Here is a 20,793-nt window from a genome sequence, read left to right on the forward strand (position 1 = left end):
ATATAATGACCATGGAATATTAAATGAAGTTAAATCTGATACGAGGGGTCTACATACCAATTTCTCGTCAAGGTCTAATTATACCTAAGTTACAAAGATACACAATTTTTGCGTTTCGCGACTGTTGATTTATTGGAAGGTGAAAGTGACCTACCTAAGCCAATACGCTGAAACCCTTTTGAAACATTTCAATTAAATATTATTAATATTTTAGAGTGAAGTTGGATAAAAAAAGTAACAATTTCTGCACGATTATTGAAACCTTCAAGACTTGGCCAGTGTTTACACTCCGACAACCACGCAACCTCATCTGAATAGTAAATTACGTCTGTATTACACCAAGCTTAGGTATGCGAGCCATTAACTGCTTTCCCCGCTTAATCTCACTAGCGCGTACCCACGGCGTTACTTGCCCACTACTCATAAATCTGTCGTATGTTACAAATTAGCCCACTTACATTTGAGGCGAGGTGCGTCCGATCCAACGCCGGAACAAATCGTACGAGCGACTTCTTTTGTTTCGAGCACTCAACAATGTTGGCCCTTATTGAGTGCCGTGAGAAATGTACGGGCATTTTTCATAAGTTTGTAGAACATTTTTGACATGTTTAGTTATTCAAACATTTTAAGTAGCTGTGTGTATTGTTGGTTTCACATTCCGATTCATTATGTTGCATTCACGACGAAGTAAGAGTTAATACTTTAAAATATACAGCTTGGAAGCGAATGAACTGCCAACTGGAAGAGAAACTTAGAAACACTTTGTTGTGCACCTGACAAATGCCGTTGAAAACCAATACTAAAATTATTATTTGTTGTGATACTTTTCCTGTAATTTATGTAAAACTTTCTTTTCAAATTTCCAAGCATGAAGTGCCTTGAACATAGAAGTAAGTCGACATAAGCAATAACAGGAAATGCAAAACTATAGCCTATGCTCGAAGTTTCACCTCCATTTTAGTCTAACACTAACTCCTGGGCACTAAATTGAACGTAATAAAGGTTACAGTACCCGTACTAGTCTGTAGTTTACGATCAATACCTTTTTGAAAATGAATTATGAAAACATATGTACTGAATGTATTATTTAGCACAAATTATCACATAGTACATAAATGGATAACTATCGATTAAGTACCTAAGTAGGTACATGATTGGAAATCACTACGGCATATGTATCTCAATTTCCCCTACTGAAAGTTAGGAAAGTATGTATCGGTTAGAAGCGTCACACATTTCTAACTTCAAATTGTATTTGTTTCGTATCTTTGAAAATATCATTTCAAAATCAGTTACATTCTTGAAAACAATAGGAAAATTAGTTTAAAACCTTAGGTATTAATGATAAGAAAAAGCCTATACATAATGTAAAAAATATTCAGAAATATATTATTACAATGTCACCAAACCGGTTGCGAAAACAGCATAAATATCGTGTGAATTTATTCATATAAATGTTTTCCACCTTGAAATGTCTACTTAATTCACATAATTATAGGCCTATTACCTATGTAATCCAGTAATGTACTTGTGTTTATGTAATTAGAACTAATTACGCAGGTGTGTGTGTGTGTGTGTGTGTGTGTGTGTTTCTTCTAAACAACAACTCTTTCACAGATCTATCGGGAGTTTGTTATATCTCAATTAGTAAGGTCAGTGAGTCAATACTAAGTACTTTGTAGTTTAATAAAGGCATTGACTATGCAATGGTTATAACCTCTATTTTTATAGCACTGCACTTTTATTTTATTCAACATGCAGCAATAACAATATCCATTAAATTAATACACGAACTTACGCAAAGGTCACAAAGTCGTGTTATAAATAAAACTGTTACCACACTTGTGGTTATACTGAAATAGGTATATACTTCAAATGATAAAACTTCAGTTTTCTGAGAATGAATACAAAATTACTAGTGTTATTATTATGAAGATCATCAACACTTTATTGAAGAACTTTGTTCCGAGTGGAAGAACCTCTTACAGTGCAATACTAACAAACAAACAACGTGTATCAACAATGTAATTCAGACAATTGATCGACTGTACATCCGCTTACTTTTTACTTTAAAACAAAGAAGTTGTTCAAACATTAATTTGCCGGAACGGTTACTGAGATAACGAGTTGCTGATGGCTAGTGATTGACATGATTCCGATGTATCGAGTCGACCTTGTTGAAGTTCAGGGTCGAGCTCGCAGATGCCGCGGACGTCTTCTCATGCAAACTAACTCACTAACACTAAACACATGGTTAGGAACACGAGTAGGTTTTGTTTGAGTCGACAGCTGTACGACGAATATCAAGACGAATAATTACACGTTATTATTTTTGAGAACGGCCGCTGAAGTTCATACCGACATGATACCGACACGTGTACCCGCACTTTATTTGTAATTAAGTATTGTTTTATGACATTGCGAAAATTAACGTAATTGGTTTACAATTTATGCGCCAATATCAATTAATATAAATGGTCTTAAAATCACACGTAGTAATGTAAATATTTTATCGATATTTCCTTCAAATGTCGTGAGAGTTGTCGTTTATATTCAAAACGATTTTAACGATCTGTCTGTGTAAGTACAGAAGACTTTTAGATCGAAGTATGTCAGAATATAATAGAGGTGTTTTTTTTCTCTAAAGATACTCGAGTCGTCCAATATTGTATCTCGTGATTATATTGTGGGTAGAATAGGATTTCTCGGCGGACGTGACAATTGTGTCGGCGACGTGACACCGACGATGTGATCTCACCACTAGCTCTCAAGAATTGACAACTAGCTCATTTTGAGATAAGATCCAACTTCCAGACAGCTTTAACCCAATTGCAGTTTGGCCATCAGATGGAAGCATAAACAGGATACCAGACAAGGTTGTTCGATTTGTATTAAGTCGATTATGTTTTCAATTCATACCACGTGTGACTAATAAATTATCAGTTGGTAATATTTTGACGACCTCACTAAAAACAATAGGGCGAACGTGGTCTGAAAAAGGTGTGTGGAAATTCCAATTCACGACTAAGTTCGCATACATGGATAAGAAATATTTCCTCAGTAACACGGTGATAATGCAAAAAGGAAGTGCATTATTTTTGGTGCTATCTAATGTCTGTTTGACGTCATACCACACAACACGATTTTAGTAAAACGGAGATGGATGCAATTCAAGTTCCCCTATCATTCATACAATGTTATCTGTTTAGAATTATGAGACACAATCAAATAATTCACCCGTTTTATATAAATAACACAATTAAAACAGCGACTGACTCATAAGTAGACTTGGAAGTACATAATTCAAATAGTAATTGATCTATTTTTGTAGTGCGCTGACTGTGAATTCGTAGAATAAAGATTATTCGGCTCGGTACATTGTTGTGTGTAAGGTTCGCAGAAACCTGGACCTCTAATTGCGTTTAGCAAAAACATAACTGACATTACTGACAACCAGATTGTATGACCAATACGTTGAGTAAGACCGACTTTTTGTTGCTGACTCATACTTTCAGAGGTAGGTAACGACTGGCGTAGCTGTATATCCCATTACCGTGTAAAGAAATAAGGAAAACTCCTGCTTTATCCACACACATATTTATTGAATTGAATATATGTATACCTAGAATGTTAAGTAAGTTAAGTAGTTAGGTGTAGAATCACAACCTTCAGCATTAATGAATGAAATGTTTTCCTCCACACATTGTGGTTTCTATACTTATTTTTCTCAGTAAACAAATGAGTTCTACCTATATTTATGTTTTAATTCATTTCATTAGTGATTATACAAAAGCTAAAGGAAAACTAACCACTTTAATTTTATTACTCGACTGCTTGTTTTAAAAAAAGATACAGTTTTATTCGGAAGTGCCACATCTAGTATACTTAGTTAAATTGCTCTAGAGAAGTATAGAAAGCTAATGACACAAAAAACCGACTATTTCAATTAGTCCGCGAATTCTCGTTTCCATATAATAAAATAATAAATAATAATCGATAAACTTTAACGGTTGGTCAGTGGTGATCAGTGACCCGTTTACTAGCTAAGTGTACAAAAAATATCGTAAAACGTTGGCATTAATCAGCGTGGCCCACTTGCGTCTGGTTTTGGCAATTATTATGAATATGTAATACAGCACATTTATTATATTGCTTCTTAACCCTAAGGCGAGGTGCACACGTGCAAGCTTTCAGCTGGAAATTGGCTGTTGTAGTGATTAAGATTACAAACACAGGTTAAAATTGATGTTATTAAGGAATTGATCAATATGTTATGGTTTGGCATAAACAGTATACAATATGTCCAATTCATGACTTTAGCTTTTACTGCATTTGTATTATTTTTTTCAGGAAAATAAAAACTTCTTATCCGTCGAGCATTCCTTTGTTATTTGGCCTCATATCGTTATTTTAACTGGAAGTAAACTAACTTATGAAAATAAAAACTTTTTACCAAGGTGGGAGATGATTGATTTGCGTTCTTAAATCGCCTGTCGAAGAATTAACAAAGCTGCCAGTACCGTCAAGGGTAACAGACAACATTATAGCTTCCCTATTGTTTAGACTAGCAACAAAAACTCCGTGTGTTAGGGCCCTGACATTAAATCTGCCACTCTTAAACGTTCGTGTGACAGTTCAAGGCGGTCTGAACGGCGGCGCCCGCGCATCGGACTTAGTTCGGAGGGGGAGACATTTCATCGGATCATTTTTACAGCTGTGCGCACGATCAAGTGTAATTTATTTTGTCTTATTGTTTTTCTGTTCTGTGATTAGTGTGATGTTTTGTTAGTTCAATTATCAAAAACAATAAAAAATATTTCAGCTTTACTTTCAACGAGTCGTACTTTATTCAGTGAATCTGCTATACCTGTGATGGATGGTGACTGTTATCCTTGATATTTCAAGACCTGGCCCTATCACAGGAACACATGGAACCGTTTTGACAGCCTTATAACCTATATAGCAAAAAAAAATCTATTTATGCAAAACCATCTGCCCTATCTGTCTCCCGTAAAAGTTTCCTCATGAAAATTGTTTGTAAATATTTTAGCAACATGTAGTTAGTTTACCCCACGGGAAGTTTATCTCAATCGTGGGAAAATCATACCAGATGTTATGATAGCACCCAGCCTTTCTGACTTACTCTCCGTTTACTGAGATCCTAAGTACAACAAATTCAATAGTGTTTACGAGCCAGTAGGTAATCAGGACACAATTCTACGAGGTCTATCCTCGGCCCTACGTAATAGTACATGGGACTTTTATAAATTAGTGAATGTGGAGTTGGCAATATGCCGGTAATATGTGGTCAGAAGAATACGCTGTAGGCGGACTTTGTAAAATGTACTCTGAACTGAAGTTTATCTGGGTGCTTGAACCATGTATTAGGTTATAGGTAAAACATATAATTATGAACATCTCTGTTTCAAGATTCGGCAAAAAAGGTAATTGATTCCACTGATCCTCAGTTGGTAATTCTAAAACATACCCAACACCTGTTGGTATGAAGTGATGCTTACATTATTTTACATGCTCATTTCGACAAAACTATGTTTATAAAACAAAAAACGAATAATGATGGTGCTAAGTGTAACTTCTTGAATACATAATCTATTAATTGTTAATGCCTATAACCATTTCTAGTAACTAAATTAGAAATCACCAAGCTAGGTCTGGGAATTAAATCCAAGAACTCCTGCCAAACAGCACTTGATTCGCGAGGCAGCCCAACATGTTTGGATAAACTGCCTACCTAATTTACTTTTATATTATCGCTCTCATACTTTTATTGACATGACGAAATAGTCATAACAAAGTCGTATAATTAGATTACGTCAAGATTATTTTATTATTATAATCAAAAGAGAGTTAATTCAATGCTTTGATACTGATCTAAAGCTATCGAAGTGATCATGATTGATTGATTATATTGAAAGCATCGGACTAACTATACCTAAGTACGCGTAAAGGTCAACTGAGGTTAACGGTCCGATAAAAGACAATTGTAGAAAAAACTTAACCAACAGAATCCTAAGTAATTACGGGTAGCACATACATTGCTAGTGTTAAAGAAATACGATCTAAAGTTTCGAAGTGGATTGCTACTTAAAGCAAAAAGCACCGTCAGTAAATTAGCCAGTTAATTAAAGTTACCCACATTAACTATAGCTTTTTCTATCCCAATGGACTTTTTGAATGATTAATTTTCTTCGAAGCGAATTTTAATAATACTGCAATTGTAGTTAATTTTAATGTGAAACATGGTAAACTTAAATCCAGTAGGTATATACCAATTAACCTAATAATTGTAGCAGTATCGTATATAATGGGCAGATAGCTGAATACCCTACATTAAAAAAATAAAGGCGCTTTTATAATAAAAGTCATAGGTAAAGTTATTACAGTATCACGAATACTTAAACCAAATATAACGCGCCCGATAATTTGTCATAATACATCGGACGATCTGATATCTAGTAATTATTCTACAAACCGGTACTCACCGGAAGATTCAAAAGACGAATTAAGTAGCTAGACGAACTACAAAACGTATAATTTGTAGACACAAGCTTGTTAAGTCGACAACTAAAAATTTCAAAACGATTAGCAAAATATTAATCAGAATCAGACTGACCTGTAATCTTATCACTGAAAGTTCAAAATAGACGAACGAAAAAAAAACACTTATCAACGTTTAAACACAGTTCACTGAATCATCATCTCACAACACTGGTAGGATATCACCTCTGCACTAGTTCGAACTCGAGCGGTTAAAATAAATTTAATCGATTGTAAAAAACATCGATACGTCGTCGTACATAACGAATGTACAATGTTCGAGTCGTTGGACGCACCCGTCACAGAGCAAAGCGCGCGCGCGAATGAATGGTACACGTCGACCACTGGTAGACGGTAGACTTACTATCGAGATGTGTCGAACTTCCAAGACACCGAGCTGGTGTAACGCGCGGGAAACCTTTTAGCCGACTAATTAGCACGCGAAATTGGCGAGTAAACTTCATAACCTTAATATAAGGAAAATTGGTCTTAAAATGTCCCATAACCGTAACGGTTTAAAGGTTGGAACAATGGCGCACTTGTGCATCGTCATCTCGAAGATCAGATGAGATGATTATCTGGAAGCCGCGTCCGGGTGGGTCACGGCCGGTAAACGATTGTGCAAATATGGCTTAGCGTAAAGCTCAATAAAGATGTGAGATTACATTCTGCAGTCACAGATGTTCATGTGAACGCAAGAGGACAATCAGAAATTCGCAGGAATCAAAATGGCCCATCGATTTTTATTGTTATAGGATTTGTTTATTCTTATTGGTCGATACTTAATACGCAGGTCATGTTACAAATATTTACACCCATATCAAAACACAATGTACTTATTTGAACTTAATAATGGACAACAGTATCGGCAAATCTTGTAAGCTTGTAAGAGGAAACACCGAAGCTGCAGGCTTGCTCCATGATTGTTACAATACCAGTTCTGTATCTTCATTAAGAATCTCAGTTCTCATTATAAACTAGATCAGAAATTAAGTTTTAGTATAACTAGATTTTATGTTATTTATGATTATGATTTTATGTTAGCGGATAAATTAAAGTTGGCATTATTATTTTTATATTGATGTCATCATGTCTGAATTTTTTATTGAACTTTATTCTGCTACAAAAATATCATCACAGTTCACTACATAGCACCCTAAACTTTATCTAAATCTATTGTAACTTTATCTAAAAAAACCTAATACGGTAGAATAGAACATAGGTAACAGGAAGTAGGTTAATATATAAACATTAACCCAATTCCCGTAATCCAGTGATTGATTTCGTAATCCTCAAGTATGTGATATGTGCGATGCCCCGTGGTATACCAGTTAACCCATAATAAATCACTTTGTGTTGGACAAGCAAACAATTGGTTTGTTTGTCAGACACCAGTCATCTCCGTTAGCGATCTATCATCAACGCTCCGCAAAAAAACGGAACATTCAAACTATTAAACTTTTTGCTTACATATGTAGCGATGAAAGCGCCCTGGGAGGGCTGACTTAAGCATCTCATTAACTACTTAAAAGGGTGTGTTTAAGGAAAATAAAATACGAGCTTTGTTTGCTGTGTGATTTAAATCTATTAGAAGAATTTGTTGAAAGGTTTTGTTATTTAATGTTAATACAATAATGCCTGATATCGATTTTTAATGAGGTTCTTTTAATACCTGGTATTAGTTTGTTTTATATTTTTAATTTGAAGTTGGAGGTGAAAGTAATATAGTGCGAGCACGCGTTAACTCCACTCAGTCGTAAAAAGCAAATAGCGCTCCGAGTGTAAAGCTCTTTATTTTCTAATATTCTAATAGCCGCACAGGATCTCGTTTCACATAGTGCCAATATTTCACAGCGAATGTTGCCGGACAATTGAGAGTTCAACAGCTTACATGCCAATGAAACATAAGCAGCGCGTGCGCCTGCCGCCTGCCTAGTCGCTGGTTGATTTCTTTCAACAGTTGCTCAAACAATGCTCTACTTCCGATGTAATGAATGCAAACAAAACCAGGAATGCTGTGCTGGGACTCATAAATTACAATTTTCTAGGATTTATTTATTGGGTTTCATAACAAAGTTATTTTCAGTGCCTTGTATTTTGCGAGGAAGTTGTAGCTGCAGTGGCGGATTAACGTATAAGCACTACAAGCACGTGCTTGGGGCCCCTGTTCTCCAGGGGCCTCCATCCTCTGCTGGCTTTTCATTTTATACCTACATTTTATCGAGATTCATCCACAATATGTCCGAAATCACAAGGCGCGAGCAGTTCGGGAGTGACCCTTCATACACCCCCGCCTCTAAACTTGATTGGTCGCAGTGCTGTTGATTGTTGTACGAGTACGATCGCAATGATTTTTTTTTCAATTGTGCAGTTGTTATACAATTTTTTTTTTTGGGTTCTACTCATCGTTGGGCAGTTTTAAAAGAATTAATAGGCAACGATAGCGTTCTGAAGTTGAAAATAATCAAGATTTCTCGCTCGCTGCGCTCGCGTATTCAGAAACTATATGTCCTCGTTTTTACATTTGCCAACAAATAAAAAGTTAAGTACCTACGTTTGGGCTACATTGAACGTAATTTTGGTTCTGAGTCTTAAAATTAATTAAAATTTCGCGCTCGCGTATTCAGAACAAAAAATTAAGTACATTTGGGATAAATTTTACTACCGTACGAGTCCGAAAAAAATTTCGCGCTCGCTTCGCTCGCGCATTTGTAACTACATAGGCACCACGGTCGCTTCGCTCGGTCAACTTCTTCAACCTTCTATTCCATTCCTTCCATTTACATTTAAGCAATAGAAGGTCTACACAGGCTCTGTGCTTAGGGCCTCGGATACTCTTAATCCGCCACTGTGTAGCTGTAGAAAAGTTTGTGTAATACCTAAGTTTCTTAAGAATCTTTATTCATTCATCTTCACGTAAACAAATCAGCCCACATTGGCTATAATTAATCCATCAGAAATTTTTACAATAAACAAATACATAATTCTACAAATTCTTAAATGATTCTGCTGTAACTTAAAGTTTATTACTAATTTATACAAGAATAGTTGCGGTTACATGCTTGGCGCTTCTTTGAAATACTCATTTAAATAGAAACAAGGACTCATAACGTATTTACGTATCTGTGCCAATTAAAATAGTCTTCTCTATATAATTTTCCTGTTACCTGAAGTTTAACGTATTTACGCAAATAAAAAGTTAGTATAATGTTTGTACGGTTTAATCGAGGATTAAATTACACAAAAGTCACAATGGCCAGCATTTATCGATTGGTTACTTTGGCTAGTTCATGTTTAACAACCTGTCAGCTTATCGTAGAGCGAGCTTTACGACTTATTCTTAGACCCGATGTTATGGTTGTGGTCAAATGCGTATTTAAAATTAGACCCATTATAAAATCAACGGTTCCGTAGTTAGAAATCATAAAGGTTTTATAGCTTTGTTGACATAAAAAATGTGTTTGATAGCCACCTCGTCGTGCCCTCGGGTTATGTAAAGGGAATTGATATTGTGACGTCTATTGGCGGATGTGGTTGCCAGTACTTGGCCTCTATACCGCAACCTATCAAATGTCTGTGTAAACCGAATCTATTAGGTGACATCGCCTGTTTTACGTAACACAATACATTTGCGTTTTCTATGTGCGCTGTTTATTTCGCGTCCTTCAAATCGGGTTATGAATTCGCGAATAGTGGTGGCAGTAAAATTGGGACAATGCACGCGTGCAGTGTAAATTCGTAAGTCCACTTTCACACGCGCCGGAAACTGGGCGTCGTTTACGCAGCAGGATTCGGGTTTCTGTGCTAGCTATCACATTTACGCGCCGTGTAAGGCGCGGACACTTTGCGTCCGCGTGCGCTCTGCCCGTGTGTACCTGCCCGAATGATTTGTGAACCGATAGCTATTTCGGGTAAACCAAATATTCCTGTGCCGCTTTCATTTTTGTACGTGAATAATAATAAACAAAATGCGCCGGATATTTGAAAGTTTTGTTTGGACGTTACATGATTGATTTTATTGGTTATTGGAAAATTAATAAAATTCTAAATTAATGCCGCTTTATAGATGAAAAGGCCGGATTACATTCATAAATATTTTAGTTTGCAGAATATGTTACTTTTTTAGTGACAGATATGTTCATAGTGTCATATGACAATTTTAACTAAGGGTTACTACGAGAAATACCAGAGGTATTTATCTAACTTTCACACTGAAGCTATTAGATCAATTGCTTTCAGAGTACTGAAAGTTACACCATACAATCATTAGCCTCGATCTAGTCGAGAAATGCTAGAAGCAATGTAGTAACGAAATTAATCAGAGCCGAGCAAATTCTCTAGTCACTGTAGATTACACGACCAATTAGTTATTAACAACTGACGCCACTGATTCTTCTGTTATTAATAATTACGTCATCGACATCATACATTATTTTGTAGTTTATGTAAGTTATACTGTAACCATAATGGAAGTACCATAAGCTCAAAATTATCATGCGTCATATCATGATTGATGCCAATCGTCTCTTAGATAGATAAGTACCTACAACTCATCGTGTACGAAATACAAAAAAAAATGGTAAATCTATAAGTGCATTTTACATAGTACACAAGCATTTGCGCAGACACAGGTGCACTCACTATTTCTTCACTCTCATGGCCCGACGGGACGGCAATCCGACACGACCGAAAGAGATCAGGCGCAGGACCGACATTTACGTGCGATATCACTATTAGACATACATATCCTTAATGAGACTTTAAATTATCCTTATCAACTGTTCTAAATAACTTTTGAAGGTCTAGGTAGTTGAACCTCTTTGCATACTACGTAGTAATCTTGACCGTGACCTAGAATACAATAAGCTATGCCCGAAAATGCAAACTAGACTTTTTGAACTAGGTTAAACCTGTTGCAAGGGATTTGCGTGAGAACAGGCCGTCCACTCTGCAAACATTATCCGCTTCGATTTCAATACTTCCCACGCAATTTAGGTAACAGAATAACTTGATTTTTAATAAGATTCAAATAAGATAAGAATATTATGACACGCTTCTTTTTTTTTTCTTTCTTAGCGTGACGATAGCATATAAGTAAAGTGATATTTACGGATAGCCCAAAACGTTACACCAACCTTCTAAGGCAGTAGCATCAAATTAATCTCTAATAGCATATGTAAGGACACACAGAAAATAGTTTGAACCTAATTTAAAGCTTTTAGGTCTCTCCTAAATCCTCATTTGAAACCTATCCAATTCCAAATCCAAGATAATCTAGGTTCGGTTACTCTAATTTTCCTAATTGCAATCCCATTTCACTCAGCGGGATTCTACTAAGCGACCGGATTGCAAAGAGATACTTAGATGTGGCCATATACTCCTCGTTTTTAGGATTCCGTTACCAAAGGGTAAAATGGATTACTTAGGTAATCCATTTTACTAAGACGTGGCTTTCCGTCAATCTAGGCTGTATCTCATCAACTGTGATAATCATACAGCTGTTTTTTTAATGATGTAGGTACTTGTGCCTATTTCTGTTGCAGTTGCAACAACCTACATAAAACATTAAACTTGAACCGTCTTACCACAAAAACTTTTAAACGTCAGTTTAAGACTTATCTAAAAAATGTCAAATTATGACGTTGACATATGGTTCATTTTGCAGCCATAATTTTTTTAGACAAGTGTAAAACAGATGTTTAAGTTTTTGTAGTAAGGCCAGAATAGTTTAAATATTTCGGGTCGCACTCTTACAAGTTGATGATGTTTTGTTCGTTTTCATTAAGGAATTAATTGTCCAACTATAGGCACTTACCATTTGTTGCGGGTTCCGCGGCTTGCGATGCGCCCGATGCACCTTCAATCCCGTGACTCCTTCCAGCACATCTGCCAGCAGCAAGCCGTCTGCGCAGTCTCGAGCCAGCCCGCCGCCCGATGCGCCTGCGCGCCGCCGAGAGCGGGCTCGCTCCAGGTAGTGGTTCGCCCAGTCCGTGTAGATCTGGAAGACAATGGAATATGCTAATGAGGTTCGAAGATAAAATAGGTGGTAGTGGTATATGTTGGTTTGGTCAGTTGCAGCTTTTTGGGGCTTAGTTTGTAAGCTTTTTTGCCCCTGGCTGGAGGCATTAAATTCTAGACATGTACAGGGAACTTGTCGGTTGATCAGTCAACAGAATCCTAGGCTGAACTTTTGAACATTTAAAAATAGTCACATATTTGCTGCACCCACTAATTACGGTAAAGCATAATCAAGAAGAAACTAAATTAACAAAATTGATTGACACTAATTTTATTTAGCAGGTAACTGCCAATCTGACTTGGGGATTCCGTACCCTTTGCGCTGCATATATCATTATCGGTAATCAAATTAACTTTTTGTGACTTTTTAAATTAGGTAGCTATCAAAATTTTGTGGACGTAAAAACACTTTGTTCTGCTGCTTTTGTATTGTAGAATAAAAAACATCAAAAACAAATCAGAAGATTAAATATATAGCATGGATTAAAGTTCGTTTGGCGAACACCAGGTAAACAATGGGTAAACGATGACTAACAAAGACACTTAGATAAGGTTTTACAAGCCTTGAGATGCGAAACTGCCACTAAAATTTTAACGACAAATTCACACTCACCACGCACAGTGTCTGTTGTGAGCGACGTATTTCGATCTCAGAGAATACACTGTAAATCCTGAATCACCCATATGAATTTTACACAACATTACTGAAACTTTTATGACAGCTTTTGGAGAAGCAATACAGTTTGTAGGTACCTACAGTTCAGAAAAAAAAACTATTGTGCTCGTGTTAACGGCATGAGGTCATACATAAGTTAATAAGTGAGTGTTATGCTCGGCGCTATGAATTCTTAAAAGGATTTAGTCATATTCGAGTCAATTTGCAGGAGAATGGGGACAAGTGGCGCGGACGCGCCTCGCCGTCGCCGGCTCGGGGTCGCGTGGCCTCAACTACTGGTTAATACCTACGTGAGATGTTCCACACTCATCTCACACTCTAATGGTTTTCAAGGGTGGTCTCTTTAATGACTGTTAATGCTTTCTCGATTAGAACTCGAATTAGAAATATATGTGCACTTAAATCTTAATACGCCCATTATATTTAAATACGACCCATTCGTCAATAACAATTTATAGATGCATGTGCGTTTACATCGAAGTCGTTTATGGAGTCGTCAGAGAAATCGAGCTGCGTCACACGATGTCAGGGGTTCCGATCTTTATCGAAAATAAACATTTATATTTAAGGAAAACGAAAACGGCAAATTCATACTTGCGCCGACAACAAACGACATCCCACGGTAATTTGATTACACACGTAATTCTATCTTCCGGCGCCTTGATGCGAAAATGCGTAATCGGCTCATTATTGCTTTGCGAATAGATTTTCCTGACACGAAGTTTACACAGTCAATGTTAGCGGAGCAACGCTCTATATACAAAGTGCGTTTAACTTTACGCACAGAGCAAGGCCGACACAGTCATCCAAGTGACAATACGTGTCCGTACAATGAAAACATGCTTGTGTCCCGATGGCAGAGCTTCCAATACTAAAAAGCCATTATCATAAATCAATATTCCTCGATCTTATCTGTTAATCGTACACGTTAATAGAATAATCATGACAAGATATTTATACTGGAAGGTGTTCAGATAAGTGCAGTTGGTCGACTCAATCCGTCTTATCACACGGCTGTTTATTCAAATCAGCCCGAATAGCTTTCGATTGTAATAAATCTAGCTGACCAGACACTTTTACCGTCGTGTAGATGCTATATCGGGAATAACTTGTATCCGTCCTGTCATACAGACATGGTTTTCTTTGCGTTGCCGACACGCTTCTAAAGAAATGTCTAAGAAATATTTATTTACTTACGAGAACTGTTATTATTTATTTTTACTTCTGAAACATTTTCGGTCTTTGAATTGTGTCTAAGTGAAGTACAATGAAAAGAAAATAAAAATAAATTTCAATTAATTGACACAGCGATGGTGTTAACTGCTTGTAAGGTCGAGAGTTCAAGTTCTGTTCCATTGACAAAAGGGCGGTGAACTAACAGACACTGTGATAGTAATTATCAAAAGATTTTAATGGCACTCGTAAATTTGGGGAATGAGACAAAGTGATGAAATATGAATTCATCATAAATACAATCAATACAAATCACATTGGCTACCATCTCGGTGTTTTCATGCTCATAACAATGTTGCAGTGAGATAGTTCAGAGTTCACATTAAACTGCTATTTCGCTATTTTCTTTCAGCTTAACAATGTAAACTCTAAACAATAGAATAGTGCAGTCTTAAATAGTTCGCCAGTGTCCAGCGGAACGCGAGCGCTTGTTCTCATATCGCTTTATTGCTTAAAGCTCTCAAACAGCTGTGGCTCGAAGCCTCAGCAACGTATTAAACCTTACTTCTAATTCTATTTTAAGTAAAAAACGAACTATTTATCCCATTCACCACTTTTATTTCACAATTGAACAACCAAAATGTTTTTTAAAACAGGTGCGGAATCCTAGAAAACAAACAGTAACATTTGGCGTTATACGCTGTAATGAATCCTTTCACGCGTGCAAGCTATCATAATACACAGTGAAACTTTATTTGCGTTGAACAAACGTAATTTACGTTCACAATGCGCTCCGTAAGGCCGGTCGTCCCTAAACCGGGAGCCGGACCAAAATAAACAAATCAAATTCGTTCCCATTCATTGTGTATCGTGAATTCCCCGCGCACCCCGACGCCCGTACCGATTGTTTTCATAAAACCTGCAACGATGAATTAATTTTTGACTCAGCCTCCATGAACGTTGGCCTGCAACTCTCGTAAACTTAGACTTTACGGCCAATAAACACTGTTTGATGAACCGAGATGATTAATCATTCCTTGAAACTGATGATTTTGGCATTGATGGAAGTCACGTTTGGTTTCACGAAATAGCCATTATTCTAATGACAGTATGTAACCGTATCTACTAGAGGAACTCTTAGAAAGTACGTAATACACAAACGTTCTTAACTTCTTACTATCGTCACGATTCTGTGATATCTCATTTTGCTTTTACTTATGACATGCTCTGACCATCTTCAGCATGCAATATCGAGCAAGAATGCGGATCTGCACATAAGGAAGGTCATTTTTGTCTTTCAATAAGAAAGGCTTTAATGTTGTAATTTTCAGCAACTAACAATGTACCAGCTGTCAAAGTCTAATCTATAACTATCTGTAACTTGGCGGTAAAATTAATCATCGTATTTCTCTTGTGTTATTCTGCAAGTATCTTAATAAACAGTTAACCAACAAAATTAAAGTACCTCATAAAAACGTAGAATTTAATCGATAAGGCGTAACCACTGACTTATTACTTGTACATAATCGGGCGTGTCTGTTTTATTACCAATGATATATTACCAAGAAATTAATACAAATACTTACAATCAAAATATTCTCTCAATTGAACCAATACGAATTAATTGAGGCTAAGAATTAATGATGGCGGATGGAGTCGTTTGCATATTTTTGACCCATGTCCGAGGGTCAATTGAGTGTCATGTCGATTCAACGATCACTATACAGATTTAAATGAAGATAGGTCTGTCTCAAACATAAAAATCCTAATGAATAATGAGCTATCAGAAAAAAACCGAGACACTATATTTTTTCAAACGTTTACAATTTAAAAGTTAACACTTTAACACCACCTCTACTGTTCTGATAATTTTCACATTAATCTTATTGCTTTTGACAAATGAGTTTACTTTATCTTACAAACCTGGCTGGTTTGTTTACCTATTAAAGTTTTTTAAAACAAAACGTGGCCCAGTCATCCAAATAGACTACAATGGGGTCCTGATTCCAGATCACTTACTTTCTACGAAATCAGTTCCTACTTATGTGTCATTGGGTTTATCCGTCTGGGAACTCCCAGTGATCTCAGCGTCTACCTATACCTTATCTACAGACTCTCGCCTTTACTATACTGAGAGTGAATTTTGCATTTCTATCTAAATTCTTCAGCGACAGTCGTAATGTGCATGTTGAAATAACACCTTTCTTGCACTTACTTGGTATCAATCCCCTTATCCTTAACGGGTTCAGTGAAAATGTAGCTCTGAGCTCTCACCGCGTAAGGAAATGGAAAGGCGCACTTTAGGTTACCTAAGCTGGATCGCGGCAATGCTCTCATTCTAGACATGAACAAGATGATCATAAGTTTTCGAGTTTGAAATTCATACCTTCAAACAACGAACCTACAAAAAACGTAATAAAAAAAAAACAGTAGGTGGATGAGTCTAATTAATGACTAAAAATAATACGAGACCTGAGAACAATTTGAGCATTCCAATCCACTTTCCTTACTCCTGAATTAACGACCCAATTCTAGCATCTTGACGTAAACATAGAACCTAACATAAATAGGGTTGTAGCCATATACGCGCCACATAACATTTTATCGACATAACTATCGATGGTTCCTCGGTGAGCTTAAAAGCGTTTAGTACGGAAGCGAAACGAGGTCGCGTGGCTTTTAATATCGCGGCTGGGGTGCGACCGAGGTGCGTCGCAGCACTATGATCTGCTTTGAAGTTATCATTTTTATAAACAACACTGTTTGAATTTCGAAACTGCGAGACAAATGAACTGTGAGTGATGGGAAGACGACTTGCGTGGGATGGGATTGGAAAATGAGTGAGTTAAAGTTCTTTCACAGTTGAAGAAGTATCAGACGATGGATAGATTTATTTGGCTTTTATAATGATCTGAAATGCATTTTACTCTGGCTGTCCGAAAAAATACTGCTGTATTCATACATTTTCGAATTAATCCAAAGTTAAATACTGTTATAAAAAATGGAAATTATTTATCAGGTCGCGTGACGTCGCGTATTTTTCATTGGAAATCCTATCAGCGGTTTACTTTCTTAATAACGATGATGGTTTAAAGGCATCCTTCACTGTCAGACAAAAGAACGAAACGAGGTCAGGATCGAGCACAGTTTCTAAGGAGTTATTCAATAAATACTGGCTGTTAGTATAATAAGCGCTTTGTTATTTAATTAGTGAGGGAAACGCAATTTTAGCGTTCTCACGATATTTAACATAATACCTAAGTATAAAAGAAGTAGTGTTTTGGAAACAGTGTTTTCTTGTTATTAGAGATTTACCATCTACTTACCGTAGAAATAAATGACTATTCTATTATATCCTAAAAGAGCAAATTTTTCATCTTAATACTTATTTATTTACGTAAACAATGCTTCAATACATAATGATACAGCTCAGTATGTAAGAATGGTGAATAACCCAAGACCCAATAAGATGAGATTTAGAAAAGACAAAAATCCTTAGATTGTAAAGATATTAAGTACATAGTATTTAATCACAGTAACTAATCTAACACATAACAACTCACCACACAAGTTCATTGAACTATCTCAACCATAAATCTAGTGCACGCTCATAAATCAATGTTAATAGTTACGTTAAGACACACTAGCTTCCAGCTAATTAGTCATTAGTTGATTAAGTCTAGATCTACATAGTTACCTGCACAATAGACCGGGTCTGCCGCGTGACGTCATCTGTAGAGCCCTGGATAGACCGAGGAGCTCGTATACACGTCGGTATCATGATGTCAAAACTTTAATTTTTTGTCAAACAGTTTATAGTAGAAGTTTTTCGTCGACTTGCACATTTTATTTGGTTTTAAAACTTGTGATTTTTATAACTGGAAGGAAGTATTCGTTGAGAATTATGATAGTGAAGTGTGTATTGAGATTTCTGGGCAACAATTGTAAACAAATGACGAACACTAGCAATGAGGTCTTCCTAGGCTAGGCTTCTTCATAAAATAATAGTTATCTAGGCTATTTCTTCCGTAAAGGTATCATCATATATGCAAATCAATATCCTTTGACCACGCTGCTTTTCTTATACTTTTGTAAACTGGAATCAGTCGCGGTTGCTTAGTGAGTTATAGTTCATGAATGAATGGATACTACGCGGCACTGCGATAAAGTTCTGGGAATATTTACACTGCGGACGGCGCCGTGACGCCCACGCTCGATTTTACGCGCCGACTACACTGGGTCAGCGCTTGAACGCTCAAATACTACTTACTAGAACCAAAATACCTATTACTCAACGTCTCAACACTAATTTCACTCAACTCTCATCTCATTTTGAAATTAGAAAACGTATTTTCACCTATAAATCTCTTCACTTTGTATACAAAGCCGCTGTAATATTTATTACTCTACAAATAAGCTTCGTATCGACATTGAAGAAATTAGACTGACGTGTTTGGGATATAGAGAGTATTTTGGCACGGAGTAGTGGGAAACCGCTGAATAATTTTCCTCGCTGTTCATATTGTAACCGGATTTTGAGTAGGATTAAGATGTGAGAGGCTTTTAGCTGTAATAAAACGATAGCTGAGAGAGATAACACGATGAATAATATTAACAACTAGGTATAAACATTTTCACATGTCAGATCTATATCGTCATTGAAGGTGTGGTGTATCTCAGTGTTTTCTCTGACTGGATTTATGTATAATATTATATTTTGGTATAATAATTAACACTGCTGCTAAACCTCTGCCTTTCCTTCGAATAAAATTACCTCTCCGATTAAAATACATACACTACACTTGCTGTAATGAAAAGTAGGGTAACTGACATCATTCGAAACCACTGCGTCCACGCCAAGAGCTTTCTTCACGTAGCACTAATAACTATCGCGTTAAGCCTGCCATTACAATGGTCCAGGATTAGTTAATACGTCGTTGGCCCAATGCCCACTAGTACTGGAACAGCTAGTTGACTCTTAATACTACGAAATAATAGACCATTGAAACACTGATTATTATATTTCTTAGAAGCTAGCAACAAGATCTTCTAGATTTTCTACTAACGTTTAATAACGTCTTGGATGTTATACTCAGAGTTAAAGAGCAGATTTGTGTCGTCATAGACAGTTCATCTGCATTTACCCAGTTCTACATAAATAACACCCTATCGTCTAAAATCGGGCTCAATCCTAGAGCCGGAATTTAAATAGGAAATTCCACATGGAATGATTAAAACTGAAATCATACCTCTGCATCGAAAAGCAAACTATCATGTACAATCATAATTTTATTCAGCAACGAAAAAAATATGCAAATCATTAGAAGCCTCCAACCAGAGATACAAGATACACGTTCGATTTAACAATCGATAAGCATCATCGACAAATGAAGTGTCGATCAACTCGAGTTTAAATACATGTTACCGCGAAGCTCCATTCCGTGTAATATGACTAGTGTAGGCGCCTGCGCCTCTCGACAATTACATCGAAATAATACAGCGTTGCACATGCTTAGGGCTGCCATTCGTCCGAGTTTCCCCGGGTTTGTCCTAGTTTGGTGGCCGTCCGGGGGCCGCCCGGGCGGGATTTCAAGATTTTTTAGACTTTTCATGTATGGAAGCACCTCATTGAATTAAAATATATGGTAGTAGTAAATTGGTTAAAAATTTGGTCTTCTATTGTTTAAAAAAAATTCGTACTCGTCCAGAGAAAAAATGCGATTTACGCCAAATGTCCGGGTTTTTTTTTATGTTTGTCCGGGTTTGGCGAAATTCGAGATCGCAGCCCTACACACGCTTGAAACAATGACAGAACCATCCAGTGGGTGGCCTAGTTAATATTTATTTATGTATTACTTTTGTCTTTATGCACTTTACAGCCTCATAGAACAACTATTATTCAAAGTACTACAAGATTGAACTTTCATTTAAATAACGTTGAAAGCGGCGCACTAAACTCGATATGCGAACGTGTTTATTACTAATATTTTTATTCTATTTACTTTGTTTGAAAAATTCATTTTTTTACGTATTTTATATTTTCTTTTTGCTAATCGACATAATATTAACGCATTTAATTTAATGTGATTAGGTACGAGACGCCCCGTATAAGGAAGTATATAACAGGAGTACATAATAAAGTATATAAGGAATTAAATATAACTGATAACTAGAGAAGGCATACACTAGTAACCTAAAAACTATTAATAGTTTAATTTTAAATAAGCTCTAGTTAAGAGCACAGAGGTATGTTAATACGAAATGTTGCGCTTATAAAGACCTTTCAAATGATATATGTACTTACAACTCACTAGAGGGTAAGTAGACCAACATCCAAACATTTCGCCTTTATAAGAGCAATTTGGTGA

The 20,793-nt window shown here is 36.5% G+C and overlaps 1 protein-coding gene across 7 annotated transcripts in view; it reads right to left on the reverse strand.

The window, feature by feature from the left end:
- The window catches only part of LOC124641062 (protein sickie), a 161,311-nt gene that overhangs the window by 96,703 nt on the left and 43,815 nt on the right, over window positions 1-20,793 (reverse strand). For 4 of the 7 annotated variants that reach the window (XM_047179090.1, XM_047179077.1, XM_047179082.1 and 1 more), the window contains exons 1-2: window positions 18,123-18,221; window positions 12,374-12,556 (exon numbers count right to left, since the gene is read on the reverse strand). In XM_047179090.1, coding sequence (XP_047035046.1) covers window positions 12,374-12,556; window positions 18,123-18,206 — 267 coding nt within the window. In that variant the 5' untranslated portion in view covers window positions 18,207-18,221. Of the gene's footprint in view, window positions 1-12,373; window positions 12,557-18,122; window positions 18,222-20,793 lie in introns of those variants that run through there. The other 3 variants (XM_047179075.1, XM_047179074.1, XM_047179070.1) reach the window with 1 other exon arrangement.

The sequence above is a fragment of the Helicoverpa zea genome, chromosome 2 (assembly GCF_022581195.2).
Source record: "Helicoverpa zea isolate HzStark_Cry1AcR chromosome 2, ilHelZeax1.1, whole genome shotgun sequence".
Taxonomy (NCBI): domain Eukaryota; kingdom Metazoa; phylum Arthropoda; class Insecta; order Lepidoptera; family Noctuidae; genus Helicoverpa; species Helicoverpa zea.